Source organism: Bos indicus, chromosome 14, assembly GCF_029378745.1.
Source record: "Bos indicus isolate NIAB-ARS_2022 breed Sahiwal x Tharparkar chromosome 14, NIAB-ARS_B.indTharparkar_mat_pri_1.0, whole genome shotgun sequence".
NCBI classification, from domain to species: Eukaryota; Metazoa; Chordata; class Mammalia; order Artiodactyla; family Bovidae; genus Bos; species Bos indicus.
In genome coordinates this window covers 30,832,226-30,853,851 of record NC_091773.1, presented here as the reverse complement: position 1 = coordinate 30,853,851, position 21,626 = coordinate 30,832,226, and the positions used below count along the sequence as shown (strand labels likewise).

The window sequence follows — 21,626 nt, the reverse complement described above, 5'->3', positions numbered from 1 at the left end:
TTCTTCATTCTTTTCCAGGCAGAAAGTTAATGGGACATTTTGTCTCTAGCAGAGGGATATTTTCAGATGCTGAGGAGTTGCCTGACACAGCAGGTCAGAGGAGTTAGGTGGGAGAATGGAAGGAAATGTCCAGAGTTACCCCCTATCACAGGACTGTGTGTTGATAGACTTCCCTTCCCCTTCTCTCCCCTCCCATTCACTCTCTTTTCTGACCTTCCCTTTGGCCTTTCCTAGTAAGAGGCCAGTATGTTTTCACACTTGGGAAATCTCATTCAAGAATTTTTGTCAATGGACAAGTCATAAGAAGCCCTTCCATTTTAGGGCTCGTTGACGTCATCAAGGAGGCGATAAATATCTGTTGATATAATTGGATGTGAGATTCAGTGTTGAGATAGCAAAAATTCTGCCCCTCGTTCCCGGGCAGGGCCCTATGATTTATGCAGGAGCAGAGGCAGCGCGCAATCCAGCTGTCAAGAGAGCGTCAGCTTATTAGGCAAATGCTGCGTGGTTTCTGAAGAGGGTCGACACTATAAAATCCCCTTCCAGGCTCTGGTGTGGAGAAACTCAGAGCCCACATCCGTGGAGAGACAGAAGAGGAAGAGAAGAGGAAAAGAACAGAGTGGGAAGAGAAAGGAGAAGGGAAGAGAACCGCTGAAAAAAAAGCCCCAGAGACTTTCTCTGCAGAGAAGCGCTGCGCCCCGCTCACCTGCAGAAGCACCTCGGAAGGTAGGGAGCGCCTAGACAGAACTGCGCCTCCAACTTTGCACTGCCTGAGCTGCCAGGGTGTGCGCAGCGCTGCCGGCTGTTCCTAGGCGTGTGTGTATATGTGTGTGTGTGTTTGTGTGTGAACGCGCGCGCGCGGGCGCGCGTTTGTGCGCACCCGTGCCACAAGATTCCAATAGATAGTAGCTGAGATGCTACTAAAAGCAAACTTAGACGGCTGCTCAGCGTTACCTGAACTGGCCGTTAAGCCTCGCTGTGTAAACGAGCCCCCATCCATCCCGACCACCACCGAGAGAACCGAGGGCAGGGATGGGAAAAGAGGAAGGAGAGGCAGCAGTTCTGTTTGGAGGAAAAGCTGAAACATCCGGAAAGGGTGGTGGTGGGGTCGCGGGGAGGGGGGAATGTTTAGAGCCCTTGAGACCACGAATTTGCAGGTCTTCTTTAGAGCCCGGGGAATTGATCTGGGGGAATCGTTAGACAGGGGACTCGGGGACCCTCCCTAAGTGAGTCTTGTAAGGAGAGTCGCTCCAGCCTGGAGCGGGACTGAGCCTTGTTGCTGCGCCCTGCCCTTCCAAGCTGCTCCCCTTGGTCTCACTCCATCTCTGGAAGTCCTAATTCGGGCGCTTCAGCACTACGGACAGCGCCCCACCCGCGCCGCGAGCTGGGTCTGTGGGTGTCGTCCTGCGGGAAGACTCCCAGTGGAGCTCAACTCTGATAACTCTTTTTTTCTCTCTCATTCCGCCCCCTGCCCACCTCTGTACCGCAATTAGCGCCCGCTAAAATGCGACTGCGGCTGCTCGTGTCCGTGGGCGTCCTGCTGGTGGCTCTGCTGCCCTCCCCGCCATGCAGGGCCCTCCTCAGCCGGGGGCCCATCCCGGGTGCCCGGCAGGCATCACAGCACCCCCAGCCCCTGAGTTTCTTCCAGCCGCCGCCGCAGCCCCAGGAACCCCAGGCTCTGCCCACCCTACTCCGTGTTGGGGAGGAATACTTCCTCCGCCTGGGTAACCTCGATGAGACCCGGGCTGCTCCGCTCTCTCCCGCCGCCTCGCCTCTCGCCAGCAGAAGCAGCAGTCGCCTTTCTCCGGACAAGGTGGCCGCCAACTTTTTCCGAGCGCTGCTGCAGCCCCGGCGCCCATTCGACAGCCCAGCGGGTCCCGCGGAACGCGGCACGGAGAACGCCCTCGGCAGCCGCCAGGAGGCGCCGGCCGCCAGGAAGAGGCGATCCCAGGAACCTCCCATCTCCCTGGATCTCACCTTCCACCTCCTCCGAGAAGTCTTGGAAATGACCAAGGCCGATCAGTTAGCACAGCAAGCTCATAACAACAGGAAACTGTTGGACATTGCTGGGAAATGAAACGGTGCGTTTGGCTAAAAAGATTCTGTATTTAGCACTAAAGTGAATTTAAAAATCTAAAAATTGAAAAATAAAAATACAATATTCTATACCATAGCATTGCTCTGATACCATGTTTATTTTTATATAGATTGAGATGTAGAGGATGTACAGCAAGAGCGCCCAGACTCCTTAATTAGCATGCACACAGTGTATTCACATGCAGTAACAGCGACAATATGTAATTTGCGTCCTATACTTCTAGTTTCTACTTCCAGGTGTCTTAAACAGTGTTTTATAGAGAGTATAGACCCAGGGGAAAATGTTTTGAAGTAGTAGACATAAGTCACCATACTGATTTTACTGTGTTTTGAGCCAAAAAGAATATCATTCTCTAGGTGGGTGAGACAAAAATATGTAAGCTCTTTGAACCAACTTTTCCTTGTAAACGTTTCAGTAATAAAACATATTTCCAATCCTTGATCAATTTGGCTCTGTAAGGGAATGCTGAATATTTATATTTCTAATAAAAGCTGCAAAGGTAATCACGACTTTATTTTTCCTCTCCAATGCTCACAGGGGAAAACGGAGCTCCTTACTTCCTCCAAATTGACATCAACACAAGAATAAACAAAACTGGCATTTTTATTTTCTGCTAAAACCATAAACATATGTCAATGGCTCACACAAATCCTGCAACTACCTTGGACTCATCTCTGCACCTCAGATTACCCCTCTGAGATTGAGTTCAAGAATTTAGTAAGTTTGCAGTTCTGAGGCTTGGTAATTCTATAAATGAAATATTGATTCATAACAGAAATAACATTCAACCCTGATTAACTACAGAAAGTATTAGTCACTCATGACGGAGAAGGCAATGGCACCCCACTCCAGTACTCTTGCCTGGAAAATCCCATGGATGGAGGAGCCTGGTAGGCTGTAGTCCATGGGGTCGCTAAGAGTCGGACACGACTGAGCGACTTCCCTTTCACTTTTCACTTTCATGCATTGGAGAAGGAAATGGCAACCCACTCCAGTGTTCTTGCCTGGAGAATCCCAGGGACAGGGGAGCCTGGTGGGCTTCTGTCTATGGGGTCGCACAGAGTCAGACACGACTGAAGCGACTTAGCAGTAGCAGTAGCAGCAGTCACTCATGAAAGTGTTAGTCGCTCAGTTGTGTCCGACTCTTTGCAATCCCATGGATGGTAGCCTGCTAGGCTCCTCTGTCCACAGACTTCTCCAGGCAAGAATACTGGAGTGGGTTGCCATTCCCTTCTCCAGGGGTTCTTCCCAACCCAGGGATCAAACTCGGGTCTCCTGAGTTGCAGGCAGATTCTTTACCACAGGGAAACCCCCTGATTTGTCATAAGATGTGACATAATTGGGGAGGACAGGAAAGGAAGAAAGGAAAAAGAGGTTAATGGTTGTGGCAAGGCTTCCCTCCAGTTAAAGGGCCAAAATGCTGTGTTGTTTTTTTCTTTACTTTACCAAACTATTATTTTGGTACCATTATTTTTTTTCTATTTTCCATTGCTGTCTTCTAATAGAAACAATAACCTCTCCACTTAAAACAACTAAATGTAGTTGCTACAAAGTGCCCCTTGGGAACATTTTTCTTATAAAGCACATTTTGACTTTAATAACTTTACAAACACCTCATTTATGTCTATGCCAACACTAATCTCTTTAATTCTTAGGAATATAAACTATCTCTATGCACTTCTAAAATCAAACAGTACCCCTAATACAGTTTATAATGCACTTGCCTTTGGTAGTTTAATTATAACTTTAAAAATTCAATTGAGTGTTTAATATTTCAAAGTCAATTTGGATGTATGAAGATGCTTATTCCCTTGAGACCCTTTAGATTCACTTGACTAATGGATTAATACAATGATATGAACACAATAAATCACTGTAAGACTAAGTTGTTAAAAACAGCATTTATTTAAGAGTTCATACAGAGTGAAGTTAAAACTTAACTTTACAAAACTTATGTTTTGAATGAGGTGTTATGGGGGGACAACACATGATTTAAATACATATATATGTACATGTGTAATGTGTATTGTGTGTGTGTGTATATATATATTTAAATACATGCAGTTGCTCTATAGTTCAGATTGGTGCCTCAGTGGATACATGAGACAGTAGACAGTTCCTGTTGAAAAGTCTTTTTCAGGTAAAGTATGTGATATCTGCATATTTGAAACTAAGATTAGAAAAATGTCACAAGAAATGTCCTTGGCCTTTGCCTTCTGGACTAGGAAAGTGTCACCAGAGACAAAGAACATTTCTGGATATCCATCCAGCGACATCTGTTGTGGAAAAGAGAAAAGCTTTGTGAAGCATCTCATATCTTTGGTCAATGATTTACCTTTTGTCCATATATTGATAAATCGGTCACTTCTGAATTAACACTGAATTTCACTGACCACCTGCACTGTTAAAGAGGAAAGAGAGTAAGAGCTACTATGACATCAGAACAATAGCCAGTGCCTATTAGAGACGAGTGTAGTGCCCACTTTTTTCAACACTTGCCACTTGTTACTGATGTACACACACACATACCACACCTACACACCCTTCATAACATTTCCCACACAATAAAAAATTTGCGTAAGATCAAGTTCCTTTTTTCCCCAGTGCTTTTCTGCAACTTTCTTCTCAGAGCATTGTTCTCCCTCAATGTGTTAGCTAAGTCATCTGGAATTAAAGGGTATTTTTGGTAGAAATGCCATTCAGAGGTCCCTTTATATGATTCTAGTTTCATCTGGGTCCCTGCTGCCTGTGAATATCTCAGCCAGGCAGGCAGAGGCGCAGCAGTTGGAATGAGTGTCATTCGCTGAGGGAGTTCAACCAGGAAAAGGAGAAGACATGGCGAGCTGGCTCAGAATCAGCTCCATTCCCGCTCCCTGAGGCAGCAGCCTGTCTCTGGAGGGGAGGGTTCTCAAATCCAGCCTGCAACAGAAGAGAACCTTCGTCAGAGGCAAAAGAGGCCAGTCCTTTCCAAGTTGGTCCAGTCCCTCTTCTACCGAGGAGAAAAGGTAATAATAATTATATAGGACATAATTATTATTAGGGATGGAGAGCAAGCTCAGGTTATCTTGGCTGTGGCCAAGAGCCATGAAAGGATTTCACACGCAGGGATAAAAGTATGCATGCAGTGGAGGAAAGTTCTAGGGAAAGAGTATAGGCTATTCTACTTTTTTTTAAGTCGACCTGTATATCATTTACTGAGATGAAAATCACATTAAAACTAACAGGAGTTTGGATTTAGAAAAGTCTAAGATAAAATCCTAAATGACTTTGCTACATCACATGACATAATCTCTCCACTGCTAAATTAAGAATTTCTAAAAGCATGTGAAAAATATATAAGCAAATTTTGCAAAACTGTAGGTTTTGAGAAAGGATTCATTTCTCTAGGCAATAAAATCTAGTAACATAAACATTTCTAGTGAGGTATCTTTTATAGATACCAGACAAATCATAGGTTATGATTTTGAATCTAATCTCAAAAGTGAAATGTATTTATGATGCTTTGAGTTTAAAAAATAAAAGTTTAGTAGAATCAGGGACACTCATAAAGAAGTCTTGCTGAAATGCAATGTGTTGTAAAAACACAAACTCCTTACGTGGAAGGTATGACACACACAGTTCTTCCTAGGAGAAACACCGAACATAGACTAACATATTCTGATGACGTCACTGGTAAAGTTATCCTGTGAGATTAGAAGGCTGCTGATACCAAAGCAATGAAGTAGGCACATGCATTCAACCCAGACGCCCAGGGTGATTTTTTGAAGCTGCTATATGATTGGATAACAACCGGCACAGGCAAAGCAGGACTTCAGTGAGTGTGTAGTTTTGTTGCCACTCAAAACAGTTTCAAGTGAAAAATGAGCACTTGTCCTACACTTTACCCGATTTCGCCCTAAGTATGTATTTGGGGGTAATGTTTCAAGTTCAGTAAAATTATCCCAAGTCCTTATGGCCTTAGGATTACCCTTCCCCCTGCCATGTTACTCCCTGATAAAAAGTTAAGAGGGGCCATGAAATCATATTAGCCATGGAATCATATTATTTTTATTAGAATAAAACTGAAGCAGGTAGTTTTCTGTAAAGGAATAGCTGAGACATCAAGTGTGACTGGGCTTCTTTTTAAAAAGGCTGTTATTAGATTCTGTTGGTAACAGGCTAGCTACCTGAATGTCCTTGAAGTTAAGGTGGAATAAACATCATCTTGACAGAGGTCCATCTAGTCAAAGCTATGGTTTTTCCAGTAGTCATATATGGATGTCAGAGTTGGACTATAAAGAACGCTGAGCACCGAAGAATTGCTGCTTTTGAACTGTGGACTGCAAGGAGATCCAACCAGTCAATCCTAAAGGAAATCAGTCCTGAATATTCACTGGAAGGACTGATACAGAAGCTGAAACTCCAATACTTTGGCCACCTGATGTGAAGAACTGACTCATTGGAGAAGACCCTGATGCTGGGAAATATTGAGGGCAGGAGGAGGAGGGGACAACAGAGGATGAGATGGTTGGATGGCATCGCTGATGCGATGGACATGAGTTTGAGTAAACTCCAGGAGTTGGTGATGGACAGGGAGGCCCGGTGTGCTGCAGTCCATGGGGTCGAAAAGAGTCAGACACAACTGAGCCACTGAACTGACAGAGCCTGTTTATGCACACCAAACTCTTCTCGTCCCCATCAGAGTCACCTTACTCTCATGAATCCTAACAAAAAACCCAAGTGATCTGAGCACATCATTGATATGTAAAGAAAGCACTTTTCCTAGCCATTTTGTATGCGCAAACAGTGAATTCTACATAGATGAACAGACCATCAGGCTTCACTGTGTAGCCTCTTTTTTTGAAGACAACTTCTAATCTAGAGGAAACTTCTGTGACAGTTTTCCTGAAATATCAAAAGGGTGAAACTAGTTGCGTAAGGTATAGTCTGTGTGGGATAGAATCTTTGTGACACTGCTGGAGGTGTGCAAGCTATTTCAATGGCTTTTGGAATTTGTATTTCTGTGCTTTTTTATATTCAAGATTAAAATCTGTGTGTTAGTCGTGTCCAACTCTGCAATCCCATGGACTTTAGTCCACCACGCTCCTCTGTCCATGGAATTTCCCAGGCAAGAATACTGGAGTGGGTTGCCATGTCCTTCTCCAGGGGATCTTCCTGACCCATGGATTGAACCAGGCAGGTTCACACCTGATCTGAACTCAGGTCTCCTGCATTGCAGGCAGATTCTTTACCATTTGAGCTACCCGGGAAGCCCAATGGAAAACCTATCTTCCATTTAAAATGTTTTGGCAGTTAATAGCCTACAGCCTTCAAAACTTAGTATCAAATAGTTTGGGTTTTCTGCTTTAACACCCTCACATTTCAGTCAGTTATTAGATTTTTCCTTCTAACAATATGGACAAATGCTATCTTTCAGAGAAGAAAGGCTGGTGCCAGAGTGGGGGCCAAGAGCAGAGATTATTCTGAGTATCTGTAGGTGACTACACTGTCTCCTTGGTCTTATTTATGTGAACTTGAGGATCCCTAACCATCTCAGCAAGGAAGTTTTATGCAAAGAGGCTGAGTCTGGTTTCGAATCCCAGAATAACAATTCATTAGCAGTATGACTCAGGCAAGACACTTAACCTCTCTGAGCCTTTTTTCTTCTCTTCTGTAAAACAGAGATGACACCCTATAACCTGCCTGCAAATGCAGGAGACATAAGAGACATGGGTTCAATCCCTGGGTCAGGAAATCCCCTAGAGGAGGGCATGGCAACCCACTCCAGTATTCTTGCTTGGAGAATCCCTATGGACAGAGGAGCCTGGCAGGCCACGGTCCATACATCACAAAGAGTTGGACATGACTGAAGTGACTTAGCACTCATGCACCCTATCCCACAAGGCTGTCATAAGGACTGAATAAATAATGTACCTAAAGCACTTGCCGGAGAAGGCAATGGCACCCCACTCCAGTACTCTTGCCTGGAAAATCCCATGGACGGAGGAGCCTGGTGGGCTGCAGTCCATGGGGTCGCTAAGAGTTGGACTCGCTAAGAGCGACTTCACTTTCACTTTTCACTTTCATGCATTGGAGAAGGAAATGCACCCCACTCCAGTGTTCTTGCCTGGAGAATCCCAGGGACGGGCGAGCCTGGTGGGCTGCCGTCTACAGGGTCACACAGAGTCGGACACGACTGAAGTGACTTAGCAGCAGCACTTGTATGTGACTTACTTATATTAAGTGCTTCATAAATGTCCATCTCCTCCCTTCCTTCCTTTCTTCTTTTTCATATTAGTGAAGAGGCTCCTCTGCCAGGCAGAATCACCTGGGGACTATTTGTGAGGAATGATATACAACAGCCAGGACCCTCAGTAAAGAAAGACAGTTGTATTGGGGATGTTCATCTTTTCAGAACTGGACATCATGTATGTTTCAATTCTTTTAGCATGTTGTAATCATGACTATCCATCACCCAGTCCAGTGTATCTCCATGTGGCCCGACTTTAAATATGCCTCTCTCATAAAGGAAGAATGAGTTAAAATTTTAGAAATCTTTCTATAAGCACAGTCTATTCAATCAGAGGTTCTTCCCGGGTGACGCCAGTGGTAAAAGAACCTGTGTGCCAATGCAGGAGATGGAAGAGACACAGGTTTGATCCCTGTGTTGGGAAGATCTCCTGGAGGAGGGCACCGCAACCCACTCCAATATTCTTGCCTGGAAAATCCCATGGACAGAAGGGCCTGGCAGGCTACAGTCCATGGAGTCACAGAGAGTTGGACATGACTGAGCACACATGCACGCATTCAATCATAAGCAGACATTTTCCCTACAGCCTTCCCCAAGAGAACTTTATATATGCATTCTTTTCAATAGTTTTCCAAATGCTGGCTCTCCTTCATCACTGGAAGTGCTATTTCTTAGGAATACTGATGTCCCATGAATCTGAACAAAGGACAGAGAATGATAAGCACTGATCTTCTCTATCTGCTTTTGAGTTTGTCCGAGTTGGAGTTTGGTCCAAGGGGCATGACCAAGGGAAGAAAGGATTGTTCATCCCGTATTATTTCTAAATTTCACACATTTTCCTCAGGTAACAAATGAACAAACCTACAACCATCATTTAACACTGCTCTGTCAGCACAGGGCTTCAGATAAGTTAAGAAGTGTGAGTTTTAGTAATAAAATAAAACCAGGAGATAGAATAGGGAGGCAGACTTTGCCATCTCAACTGTGAGACCAGTTCAGTCAAGATCCATAGAAGACCAGCAGAAGGGGGTGACACACCTTTGCTCAAAGGAAAGACTATTTTTGTCAGATGAACTTGACCAGAAATTCTGGGTATTCATGAAGCAGACTCAGTCAGAAACATAAAACCTTTTATTTGCCTTTGATTTCGTTGCTGCTGCTACCAAATGTCCTTTAAAAGGGAATGAATGCAATGTCAGATTATGGTACTAGAGTGTCTTTTCCCTGCACAGAAGGGGAGGGTCATGAGAGGCGCTTTTACTCAGGGCTGAGTGATGTGTGGGCAGCATCCTTCTCATGTTATCATCTAGCGCCATTTCTTGCTGATGGAGATTGAGGAGCATGCATTCTGCCAGAGGCTTGTGGCCAACCTGTTCCTGAGTGCAGAACAGTTCCAGGCTATGGCCAGTGTTGGCTTGGCCTGAACTGTGCATGGTACTTTGACAAAGACTTTAATTAGTTGCAGACATCAAGAATCAGGTGCAAGAACATGGAGAAAAAGAATCTCTTGTCACTGTTGGTGGGAATGTAAAATGGTATAACAGAGCATCGCAGTTCCTCAAAATTTGAACATGGAATTGCTATACAATCCAGCAATTCCATGTTTGGGTATATACCCCAAAGATCTGAAGGCAAGAACTCACACAGATATTTGTACACTTATGTTTACAGTGGCACTATCAGAACATCTAAGAGGAAGCAACTTGAGTGTCCATCAATGGGTAAATAAACAAAATGTGGCATATACACAGAATGGGATAGTGTTGTTGTTGTTCAGTCTCTCAGTCGTGTCTGACTCTTTGCAACCCCACAGACTGCAGCATGCCAGGCTTCCCTGTCCTTCATCATCTTCCGGAGCTTGCTCAAACTCATGTCCATTGAGTCGGTGATGCTATCCAACCATCTCATCCTCTGTCACCTCCTTCTCCTCCTGCCCTCAATCTTTCCCAGAATCAGGGTCTTTTCCAATGAGTTGGTTCTTTGCATCAGGTGACCAAAGTATTGGCGCTTCAGCATCAGGCTGAATGAATATTCAGGGTTGATTTCCTTTAGGATTGACTGTTTTGATCTCCTTGCAGTCCAAGGGACTCTCAAGAGTCTTCTCCAACACTACTCAATCTTAAAGGAAATTCTGACACCTGCTGCAACAGGGGTGAACCTTGAGGATGTTATGCTAAGTAAAATAAGCAAGTCACTAAAAGATACAGTACCATCCCACTATCTAGAGTCATCAAATTCATACAAACAGAAAGTAGAATGGTGCTTGCCAAGGGCTGCACCAATGGAAAGAGGTTGTTTAATGTGTAGAGTTTCAGTTGCAAGTGAAAAAGTTCTGGAGATTGGTTGCCTAATAGTGGGAGTTTACTTAGTGATACTGGGCTTCCCAGGTGGTTCAGTGGTAAAGAATCTGTCTGCCAATGCAGGAGATGCAGATTCGATGCCTGGGTTGGGAAGATCCCCGGGAGAAGCCAATGGCAATCCATCCAGTATTCTTGCCTGAGAAATCCCATGGACAGAGGAGCCTGGTGAGCTACAGTCCATGGGGTCACAGAAAAGACAGACACGACTTAGTGACTGAGCATGAGTGCCTTTACCTACAGGCAGCTTGGCCCACTTGATTGAACAAAACCAGACAGATGCTTTCCTGATATTTACGCTGGCATAAGTCAGGGTAGCCATGTTAATAAGAGGAATTACTTTTTGCTGACCTAAAATAAAAGAGTGAGCTGTGCCAGGTCACGTAACGAGCGACCAGTGCCCTCGGGCTGCCTCTCAGCTTCCCAGGGCCTCTGTAAGGTACCAGCCTTGGCCCTTCTCCAAATGGCCAGCTTCTGTAGCACCCACGATTCTGATCCGTTACCTTGTACCTGTCCCGGGTTCCATTCCCTCAGGCATATCCAAGTGATACTAACTGATCAGATGAATTGCAACCAAGAGATTAATGGATGCTGACAGCTTCAGGTCCAGTCCTGCCATTTACCACTTTACCTAGAAATTGTCCTGCCTAACCCTGCGGGCTGGCTGCTATATGTATGTCAGTCACATGCCTGGCTAGGAAGGGGAGGGGGGCTGGCAGTGAGGAAACTGTGTCCAGACCCCACCCTTGGACCATCCCCTCCACTCAGCCGCTTCGAATGGCAATCACAGATTCTACCTGACGAAAGGGTCTGGTTACCACTGCATGTTAAAAGCCAGTCTTTCTGGGCCAATCCAAAGGAAGCTTTGGCCTTCTACAGTGAAAGCCACTTGCCTTAAAACAATGAGGGTGGGAAAGGTAAGGCTTGACTGGAGGCTGCTGGGTGGGTGACCACTAGGGTCTGTCCTGCACCTGCTGGGCTGAGTCAGAGAGTCAGTGCCAGATGCTGGAAACAGGTGTAAGGGGGAATGCTGAGGGCAGGGTCAGAATGTTTATTCAGAAAGACTAAACCCAAGCACTGGCTGCTCCCTACTCAGCATTCCTGAACCTCGGGCCTCAGATAGCTTAAGCATCATGGATTCCAGGACAGCCAAGAGCCTGGGCCAGTCATCAAGGCCTGGGCAGTGCTTGGGGCCTGGTCTGTGACTCACAGCCAAGAGCCTGAGCCCCGGAAACTCAGTTGGGCAGGTCTATCCTGGGCATTTCCATCACAGGGATACAGTCTGTACTGCTCAGTGGCAGAGCAACTGAGGTATGTCAGGACTGCAGCACAGAGTTGTGAAAATACAGCACATTCTCAGTGGATGCTTGAGGAAGGGTGAAGAAGACACCCTCCCCTCCAACACAAGGAGCCATGGAAAGAAAACATTCACTAAAGGGCATTTTCCCCCGTAGGAGAATTTACAGCTGTGAGCACTGAGGGATGGAAGGGAGGGATGGAGCTGATCTGGGGGCTTCACCGCCTGTAGCTGCCTCCCTCTTGCTCAGTTAGGGAAGATCAGAAACCAGGCCTACGAAACAAGAAGAAATTAAATTCACTCCTTTTTCTTAACCTGGAAGAAGACATCTGGTGTACTGACTTTGTAGGGCCTCTAGGAATAGAAGGAGTTGGGCTGGGGAGCAGGAAGGAGAAGTGAAAATGTCGATGTCACAGTTTTGCAGACATTATCAGCAGCCTTCTTCTCAGGCATGGACCCGCCATTATGTGTCCAGCAGAGTGTGGGTGCATGTTCTCAGCCTTTCTGAAAGGAGAGCTTTATTACAAAGGATGCTAATTAGATTATCAATTCCTCACTGATAGGACTTCTTTGCCTTGTGTGAGGGAAACAATAGGTTTTCCTCAAGAGCAGAGCCATGGGAGGTCGATGGTATTGTTATGCCCAGTTCATGGAGGAGAAAACAGGATGGCTGAGGAACTGGCTCAGAGTAACTCTAAAGTGCTGAGATCAGAACCCCAAAGGGAAAAGAGGCAGCCAGAGCTGCTGAGCATGTGCGACAGGCTGACTCCACCCCCACAAGTCAGAGACAGGGTGGGGGGTGGGGTCAGCAAATGAAGGACTGGTGTTTTCTCGCAGGGGGTGGAAGCCTAGAACTGACCTCTCTGTGCCAATGTGTCACCAGGGGTGAGTCAATGCAGAGAACCCTCGGTCACACTGTTATATCTTCAATCATATCAACCCTGATAAAGTGGGGATTCACCCACTTTCCCTAGATGTGGGTGTGACCTCCATTCTATCGCAGGCACACACTCCGTGGTGGTGGACAAGGGGTCACTGGGCACCAGGCTCCCAGCTGCTCCATAATTTGGAAAAAGTCACTCATCCTCTGTGATCCTCTACTTAAAAATGAGGAAGTTTTATAATAACTAAATCACTTTGCTGTACAGCAGACATTAACACCACTGTAAATCACTTCAATAAAACTAATTTTATGAAAAAATAACAATAACAATATCAAATTTTAAAAATGAGGAAGTTAAAAAATTCCTTCTGTGCGGGGTTGTCGTGAGGTTTAAATGAGAGAATCTCTGTGAAAGACCTTGCACAGGATAGAGCAAGGTGCACCTTAGTTACAGCCTTTGCCACACAGCACTGGTTTTTCAGATGAACAGTGGTGGATTTGTTCTTTGCTTTGTGAGTTCTAGTGGGGAAAAGGCATTTCATGGAAATCACTGAGATGCATAAATAAAGGGAGAAAAATCCACAGGGTGTACAGCACTAATAAGGGCCTTAGGTTAAATCAGAATGACAAACATTAAAAAAACTGCAGAAGTAAAACTCAAGTAGCTTTGTCATGACAACTCCCGCAGAAAGCTCTCCCCGGTGCCTATGTCACTGTTTTCATGGAATTGTAGGACTGCAGGCACATGTTGCCAGGGGAAGTGAATTCATTACACTGCTGCTGCTGCTGCTAAGTCGCTTCAGTCGTGTCGGACTCTGTGCAACCCCATAGACGGCAGCCCACCAGGCTCCCCTGTCCCTGGGATTCTCCAGGCAAGAACACTGGAGTGGGTTGCCATTTCCTTCTCCAATGCATGAAAGTGAAGAGTGAAATTGAAGTCGCTCAGTCGTGTCCGACTCGTAGCGACCCCATGGACTGCAGCCCACCAGGCTCCTCCGTCCATGGGATTTTCCAGGCAAGAGTACTGGAGTGGGGTGCTATTGCCTTCTTCATTCATTACACTGCTCACACATAATTTACATTACATTTCCCTCTTTAAAACAGATACATCCATTTCAGCTTCCTATTAAAGTGACTTTTAGGAAGGAAGCTATTTGATCTTGAGAAATATAGCCTACAGTTTTATTACAGATTTTTTCTTTTCTCTTCTAGTGTTAGTGGCTCAGTCATGTCTCACTCTTTGCAACCCCATGGACTGTAGCCCACCAGACTACTGTGTTCACGAGATCCTCCAGGCAAGAATACTGGAGTCAGTAGCCATTCCCTTCTCCAGGAAATCTTCCCGACTCAAGGACTGATCCCAGGTCTCCCGCATTGGAGACAGATTCTTTACTGTCTAAGTCACCAGGGAAGCCCCTTCTAGAAAAGCCCCCAAACTGACACTTACTAGGATATCACTTTCCCAGCAGGGGGAAAAAAAAAGAGAAAACTGCAGTTGCAGGATACAAATGAAAAAGCAATAATAAATAGTCTCATTAAAAACTTACTTCTTTAAATAAAATCCTTCCTCTCTCCAAAATTTTTTCTATGTAAAAATGCTTGCATTTCATTATCAGAACTTCTTATAATTTCCAGGACTATTAAGTCCTGGATAATATTATGCAGTAAATGTAGGCCTGAGTGCTGATCATTTTTTCCTCTATTTGTACCAAGTGAAATTCCAGCATAGTCAGGGTGCCTGGCTTAAAAGTAATTTGATTCATAAGCTTGAATCTCCTAATTTGTATAACACAAGCAGTGCTCTCAGTAGAGATTTCTGTTTGAAAATAATTTGACACCCTGAATCCCTCAATTAAATTTAGAGAACATAGTTAAATTTTCATTCATTTCAGTTTGTTTTGGAAAATTAAATAGATCATTTCAAAGAACATAGGACCTGTAGTGAAACTCATGGGAAATCATATTCTTGGTCTACTGGTTTATTTTTTTTAAACATTCTCTGATACCTTGTGAAATTAATCTCACGAAGGATAGAAGCTTTTGCCTCAGGCATCGCTCACCACCGAGTCCCTAGTGGCAGGTGGACTTGATATTTACCCTTAAAATTGGACTGAATGATTTGGTCTCAAAGGTTATTTGCATGAAAATTATTTTATCTTTTTGCATGTGATATGTTGTGGGGACCCAGGGCTCCACATACCTGCTTTTCTTTGGAACACTGGCTACTGTTCATCCCAGTTTAAGAAAATATGGATATTTTCAAGGAGATTAAATCTTAGGTAGGGAAATTTGATAAGATCTCAGGTCTGGGGACACATGTATTGGTTTTTGAGAGTCTAGGAAATAAACCCTGGGCTTCAAGAAGAGAAGAGAATCTTGGCTAGTACCATGTATCTTTCTTTCCCCCCTTCCTTTCTTCCTTCTTTACTTTCTTTCTTTCTTCTTTCCTTCCTTCTTCTAAGAAATGTTTTTTATTTTTCCCTGGAGGAGCACCTTTATAATCTCAAAGGACAACATTTATGGAACGTGGGCTGGGAACTAAGATGGCCACGGGCTGGTTTTCCTTGGAGACACTTCCTGCACTGGACTTGCCCTCCACACACTGCTTCTGCTGTTTTAGGGTAGAGAATCCAAAGGTGTGGGTCACCCACATTGTCCCCGATGCTCTGTCTCTGAAATCATGATATATTCTATTGGAAGCATCTGGCAATCCTCAGGACAGGAGGAAGGACCATCTGCACCTTCTTGTCAGTCTTTGGGTGGGGAACCTTGTCAGCCAAGAGGATAAGCCCAGGGTTGGAAGGCCCTGGCCCAAGCTGGGGGGGCCTCTGCAGTCCTGTGGAAACTGGTGTAGACAGCACAAGGAGTGAACTGGGACAGAAGCATGTCATTAAAATGTACAGACATCTTAGCTCATAAAGCAATTTACATCTACACTAAAAATAGGGCCCCAAAGACCTTAATCATCAGATTGTAAAGTTGAGCCTAGTCACTTAAAAGCAGCAGGCGCCTCGGCTGTCAAGACCTTGCTCTGCTAGGCCTTGTTGGTGGCTGTGGGAGGAAGGGGAGACAGGTGTGCTGGATTTAGGCGGTGAGTCTTCCCGTGGCCAGCTGTTTGGAACAGGTGAAGCTTTGTCCTCCTCCAGGCTACCCCCATCTGCCCTCTAACTTTTCTACCCTACCTTAAAGAACAGTATATGTGAACCCATTCAAGCAGGCAGACACAGAGAGTTATTTTTTTAACACTTTCCTTGGGATAAACTCTTCGAGAAAATATAACAATGCTAATTTAGGTAGCTAAACAGAGTTTCAAAACACATAAGGCAAAACTGATAGAACTGCAAAGATAAATAGACAAATCCACAATTATAGTCAGATCTCTCAAAATTCCTCTTTTAGCAGTTGATAACAGAGAAGGCAATGGCACTCCACTCCAGTACTCTTGCCTGGAAAATCCCATGGACTGGTAGGCTCCATGGAGGAGCCTGGTAGGCTGCAGTCCATGGGGTTGCTACGAGTCGGACACGACTGAGTGACTTCACTTTCACTTTTTCCTTTCATGCATTGGAGAAGGAAATGGCAACCCACTCCAGTGTTCTTGCCTGGAGAATCCCAGGGACGGGGGAGCCTGGTGGGCTGCCGTCTATGGGGTTGCACAGAGTCGGAAACGACTGAAGCAACTCAGCAGCAGCAGCAATTGATAAAACAAGTACACAGGAAATCAATGAGGATATAATGAACCTGAACAACACTCACTGACCTGATGGACATTCATAGAACATTCCACCAGCAACAACAGAAAATACCCGGTTTTCAACTGCACATGGAACATTCACCAAGTTAGCTTAGTACATTTTAAAGATCTGGAAGCATATAGACAATATTCTCTCTCCACAATGAAATCAAACCAAAAATCAAACAAAGAAATCTGGAAAATCGTAATTACGGCTGATTCATGTCGTATGGCAGAAACAAGGCAACACTGTAAAGCAATTATCCTCCAATTTAAAAAGAAATCTGGAAAACCTCCATACAATGGAATACTACTCGGGAATATAAAGAAATGAGCTACTGATACATGTAACCAAATGGATGACTCAAGAACGATATGCCAAGTGAGAAAACCAGTCACAAAAGCCTATATATTGGATGTTTTCACCTATATGATCTTCTAGAACTGGTGAAACTATAACGACCAGCAAAATAGCAGCTGGGATGCCAGAAGGAGATTACCCGCAAAGGCACATGAGGATAGAGATACTCTACAGTTTCACTGTGGCCTGTAGCCACATAATGCTACATACCTGTCAAAACCTACTGAACCTTACAATCAAAATAGGTAAATTTTTAAAAATCACACTATTTTTCATCTCTTCATTCATCTAATCTTCTATGACTACATTTACTGTGTACATTCTAAGTCCTTTGTTCTACTGGGCAATGAGGTCTAAGCACCAGTAGGTAGACTTCAGACCTGGATTTTATGGGGTTTATGGAATCTGAAAGGGTAATCACAGCTGTGTAAACATTCAGCCAAATTGGTGTCCAGGAGATGTGGAGATAGTCTTGGAATTAGGGATTTGTGTAATAGCTTCAAGGCAAGAAATACATTTGGGGAAATGCAGTGGGCTATGTGAATCTATTATTACAGTTGCCAGAATGATTTGTCAGGCCTCAATTCATAACCCTCCCAATGAACACATCCTGAAACAATTGACAAGATTCTTGGTACCAGATTTTTCGCTCTCTAATGTTGTGCAAACAGATGAATCCTTTCATCAAGTAGTTGTTTCATTTTCTTCATGAGAAAACTGAGGCTCAAAGAAATTAAGTGCCCAGAGTTGCGACTGAAGTTCTTCCTCTTGATTTCACAGATCTTTCCTGAGCCCCAGGCCATAGCACAGTTTCTACCCAACTTGCTCGTCTATTTTCAGACTTGAGGAATGCGCGGTGGAAAGTGGATATTCTAATCTTGCAACTACAAATAGCTATGATATGGTAAAAGCTTTCAGGGTCCCTGACAACTACAGCTTCGTGCTCTGGTGAAATATGTGAGCTGTGGTTCTTTACAGAGGCAGAAATGGCAGAGATTTTAATGTCAAAAACCCCATCTTCACAGCGGCTGGCTCTCTGAATGCATGTGTATGTGTGTGGTGGCAGTGGGGCTGGGGTCCTCTGACCTTGAGGCAGCTGCCAGGGTCCAGCTCAAGTGTCAGCCAGAGCAGCTGCCAAGTTAATCTACCAAGCAGGGAGACATTTCTCTGGACATCCCTGTTCCCATCAAGTGGTTTGGACAAATTTCTCCAACCACAGTCACTAAGCCTCATTGGGAAGGGCAAAGGGGAATGTGGAGGGGCTTTCATTGCTGCTGCTCCTGCTTCTGGGAAAATCTAATTGCCACACATTCCCGATATAAAACCCAGTTGTCCTGGTGGGTGTGGGGGTGGAACCTGTGCTAACCCTCAGGTGTAGTTAGCATATAAGCAGTGTAGGAAGAGGAGGACAATGGAGGAAGCAGAGAGGACCAGGAAATCTCCCTGGAGATGAGGCTCACAGAAGCTGCTTTTCAAGCGCAGCCGCCTGATCACAGTGCACTCCCCACTTATTATTGCCCTGTCTTCTGAGGTTGACTGGGGCATGGTGCAGTTTCTTAAAAAAATATTTAAAAATTAACACAGGAAGTAGATCAGATATAACTGCCACCAAACTCTTCGTGTTGACTGAGTGTACAACAGGCAGGGTCTAAAAGGGTGGGAACTTTAAGGGTTGATTTTGCAGCTGAAGACAAGCTAATGTATAGGACCTTTGCACAGTGTGACACAGCCCTGAATTCAAACCTTGCTGAGCAGTTAGTTTTCTTGGAGAACCAAGGTGGAGAAGGCAACAGTGTGCCTCTGATCTAACAAAGAGCAGAATCCCAGGTCACCACCAATGCAGAGAGCCAGCGTCTGGTTTTTGCCATCACCAGTTTCTAACACATAATCTTCCCATGTCATTAGGTGAAGAGAGAATGTACATGCTACGGCATCAGAAATCACCGACAGCAAGAACAGGGTAGTTTTCACTGTGTGAATGGCCCCGAGGCAAGCATCAGGAAACATCTTCCTTCTTAAGTGGATTATGGTTCTGCTGATGGGGCTCAAGTGAGTTTACAGATTAGCAAGTGAGCCTGAGATGCTTCTGTCATTCTAAGGCCACCTTATTTCCCAGGATGGGTTAAGAGAGGTAAGACCACCAGTGAATCAAGGAGAACCTGCGTGTCACATCCTAAATGTTCACGGAAAGACTAACCAAGTGTGAAATTCTACAAGCTAACCTTGCATTGCATGCCTGGTCACTCAGTCATATCTGACTCTTTGTGACCCCATGGACTGTAGCCTGCCAGGCTCCTCTGTCCAAGCAATTTTCCAGGCAAGAATACTGGAGCGCGTTGCCATTTCCTACTCCAGGGGAACTTCCCGACCCAGGGATCGAACCTGGGTCTCCTGCATTGCAGGCAGATTCTTTACCCTCTGAGCAACCAAGGAAGCCTCGTTTATCCCACAATATAATTAAATAAGAGCTGTAACCACCTTATATAGAGCCTGTTTAAATATACCAATTTATATACCTTTATCTAAATTCCGCCAACTTCTATACCTTTAAGTTTAGTTTCAATAAGGAAATTGCATTAGACAAATATCTAGTGAGTTGAGTTCTGAGGCAGTGAAGGTGAATCAGGCCTGCAAAACCTTCAGAGGGATGGGGAATCTGATGCTGTGGTGAGGTCTCTATTAATCTGTCCATACCTCCTTTCAGGCAGGGATCAAAGAGTGGTCCTCCATCATAAACAGGTGTCCTTCTCTAAGTGAAAGGCTCTTTCTCAAACACCAAGAACTACCCAAGGTTCTTGGCAGTAGTGAAAGTCAATTCACCATACCCTCCACCCACAACCCCACCCCCCTGCCTCACCCTCACGACAGGCATGTGAATGACAGCATCCATGACAGGGGCTCCAATGGACAGCAGACAAGAAGCATGACTTCCCCCGCAGCCTCAGAGAAGCGTTACAAGGACATATGGCAACAAAATCCCAAACCTGAACTCTCAGAATATAAACTTAACTCTTCAGACAATTATTCAGATCCACAATTATTCAGGACATTCCAATTATGCACGGACTATTCTCTCCCTCCTCATTTGCCCCACTGAGCCCATCGCTGATAACTTCCTCCCCCTGTTGTTCATCACAAATGACAGGAGGAGGAGTTATGCCCTTGAGCTGACCAAGACACTCAGAACATTCTAGAATACACAGGTTATGGCTGACTATTAGACACTGGGGTAGGTGCCACTCACACCCAGTTATAGACATAGCAGGGACCCATGGGGAGCCTACTGCCATTGCTGAGTAGACAGCTAATGAGGCAGAAAGGAGCTATGAGGGGAACTTCCAAGAGAGTCAGTGTCAACCCGGAAAAGTCAGCGAGCCAGAAATAGCTGAGCCCTTTCGGCTCTAGTCACCCTGGATCACTTCTGAGCCACAGGCACAGGGAGCTGGGTCTCAGGTCCAGCAGCGTCATTTACTCAAAAGTATGTGGGGTTTAAATCTTTAAATATGATTCATGAAGCTGATAATATTCAAAAGGTTACGAAAGGAGTAAGATGATTAGTCCCTAAACCCCTTAACAGTCATCAAGAAAAGGCTTGACTATGAGACAACATACCAAAAATAATATACTGTTGGCTTTATGACTTTTCTTTGGTTCTAATTTGTTATAGCCAGTAGATTGAACATTGGCCCTCTGGCTCCTTATTCATTCAGATCTCACTTGGCCAAAATGCCCCCTATGTGACTGCGCCTGGGCTCCCCTCTCTTAGGAGAGACACTGTGGACTCTGAGGGTGCAGAGAGAACCAGAAGTCACCTGGTCCACCTGCCCACCAAAGCAGTTACCTGCCCACCTGTGCACCTCTCTGGTGAGGCAGATGATAGGCTGCTACTGAACTGATGGAAACCTGCATAGTCCTGTATGAGGCCTTAGCTGGTCATCCATCTAAGAGCAGACTACTCATAGCATTCTGGACACCTTTGGAAAATGGCCTCCTCAAATGGCTATTCTGCCTGGAGAATCCCATGGACAGAGGAGCCTGGTAGGCTACAGTCCATGGGGTCACAAAGAGTCGGACAGGACTGAGTGACTAACACTTTCAATGGCTATTATGGAGGGTCCACTCCCACTGGATTACTGAATAATTGCCCAATGAGTCTCGTTCTGAGTCAGGATCCCCTTCCATGCAGGATTAGATGACGGAGTGATTCTCTTCAGGAAGGGGCTGTGAGGCCACGAGTAGTGCTTGGAAACTTGGGTCTTTTTAGATTGGCAGAGCCTCAGAATTGGGGGAGAAATTCATCTCTGGGCCTACAGAAGAGAAACATTATTGAAGAGCTACATGAGATGTTAGTCAAGGGAAAAGAAAAGATTTCCTACCCATTAAAGTAAAAATCAAGCATTGAATCTGACGCCAGATGTAGTGAAGTATAAGAAAAGCCAAAAGTGCTAGGCAGATTCCTAACTCCTGTGAGAAAACAAGAAGAAAGCTTCACTGATATTATCACAAATAATATTTTCATCTTCATTCAGATGGATTTTTCATTTTCATTTCGATTGTGCTCCTATCTTGGGTTATTGTATTACTGTCTTTCTGCCTGACTCAATGTCCACTAAGTATGTAAGGAATCCCATAAACTTTCTAGAAATAAACTTTCCATCTGTCTTTTAG

General features: G+C 44.9%; 2 protein-coding genes across 6 annotated transcripts in view; one reads left to right on the top strand and one right to left on the bottom strand.

Annotated features, from left to right (window-relative positions):
- Positions 1–439: 439 nt before the first annotated feature.
- CRH (corticotropin releasing hormone) lies at positions 440–2,691 on the top strand. Its single transcript, XM_070802613.1, has 2 exons — positions 440–726; positions 1,494–2,691. The coding sequence occupies exon 2, from the start codon at positions 1,505–1,507 to the stop codon at positions 2,075–2,077; it is 573 nt and encodes a 190-aa protein (XP_070658714.1). The 5' UTR covers positions 440–726; positions 1,494–1,504; the 3' UTR covers positions 2,078–2,691.
- A 1,289-nt stretch (positions 2,692–3,980) lies between these two features.
- TRIM55 (tripartite motif containing 55) overlaps positions 3,981–21,626 on the bottom strand; it is a 60,587-nt gene continuing 42,941 nt past the window's right edge. For 2 of the 5 annotated variants that reach the window (XM_070802610.1, XM_019973736.2), the window contains one exon: positions 3,981–5,017. In XM_070802610.1, the coding sequence (XP_070658711.1) occupies positions 4,895–5,017 (123 nt within the window). In that variant the 3' untranslated portion in view covers positions 3,981–4,894. Of the gene's footprint in view, positions 21,423–21,626 lie in introns of all 5 variants that reach the window. The other 3 variants (XM_019973734.2, XM_019973733.2, XM_019973735.2) reach the window with 3 other exon arrangements.

Excerpts from the sequence above, each read along its gene's own strand:
- CRH (XM_070802613.1), top strand. The coding sequence starts at position 1,505 with ATGCGACTGCGGCTGCTCGTGTCCGTGGGCGTCCTGCTGGTGGCTCTG.